General features: G+C 35.3%; 1 protein-coding gene across 1 annotated transcript in view; it reads right to left on the reverse strand.

The window, feature by feature from the left end:
• The window catches only part of LOC106477941 (prisilkin-39-like), a 6,253-nt gene extending 5,879 nt beyond the window's left edge, over nt 1–374 (reverse strand). Inside the window, exons 1-2 of the mRNA XM_013938468.1 lie at nt 340–374; nt 9–202 (exon numbers count right to left, since the gene is read on the reverse strand). Coding sequence (XP_013793922.1) covers nt 9–202; nt 340–374 — 229 coding nt within the window. The remainder of the gene's footprint in view (nt 1–8; nt 203–339) is intronic.
• Between the last annotated feature and the right edge of the window lie 260 nt (nt 375–634).

The raw sequence follows: 634 nt of genomic DNA on the forward strand, positions 1-634 counted from the left end.
ATAACCACCATATCCGTGACCATAGCCACCATATCCATGGCCATAACCACCATAACCATAGGGTGAATAGCCATAGCCGTGGTAGCCTACGGGATAAGCGTATGACTCAGATTCCTTGAGTTCCTCCTTCTTCTCAGCGAAAACAGCGCCGATAAAGAGAATGGCCACGAGAATCAGCTGTAAAATTAGGTCAGTGTAAGTACTAAATTATGAAATTTTGTGATATACAGAGTATCTCAAAGCTCCGTGCTCCTAGGCAAAATTCACTGTTAACCTGTATTTTGACAACTATTCAATTTGCATGCGACTAACTTGTTTACACATATCATAAGCACTTACAGGCACACTTTCTCGTGATCTGTATAGTCACCCATTACATACATTTTCATTTATGTGAAAAAACAAATATTGAGATATCGATTATAAATAATAGAATGACCATCAGTACGGACTTCTGAGACACTCTAGATATATGTATAATTAATATAACACATCTGATTTAAAAGTTTGAAAACAAACTACTATAAAGCAACGATTCAACTTTAAGTAGTTACATAAAATAGCTTGTTTCACAAATGTAAATAAAATACTTACAGTCTTCATCTTGTGATTTCCTGGTTGTTATTTTCAACTG

This window comes from Limulus polyphemus, unplaced genomic scaffold (assembly GCF_000517525.1).
Source record: "Limulus polyphemus unplaced genomic scaffold, Limulus_polyphemus-2.1.2 Scaffold8, whole genome shotgun sequence".
Taxonomy (NCBI): Eukaryota; Metazoa; Arthropoda; class Merostomata; order Xiphosura; family Limulidae; genus Limulus; species Limulus polyphemus.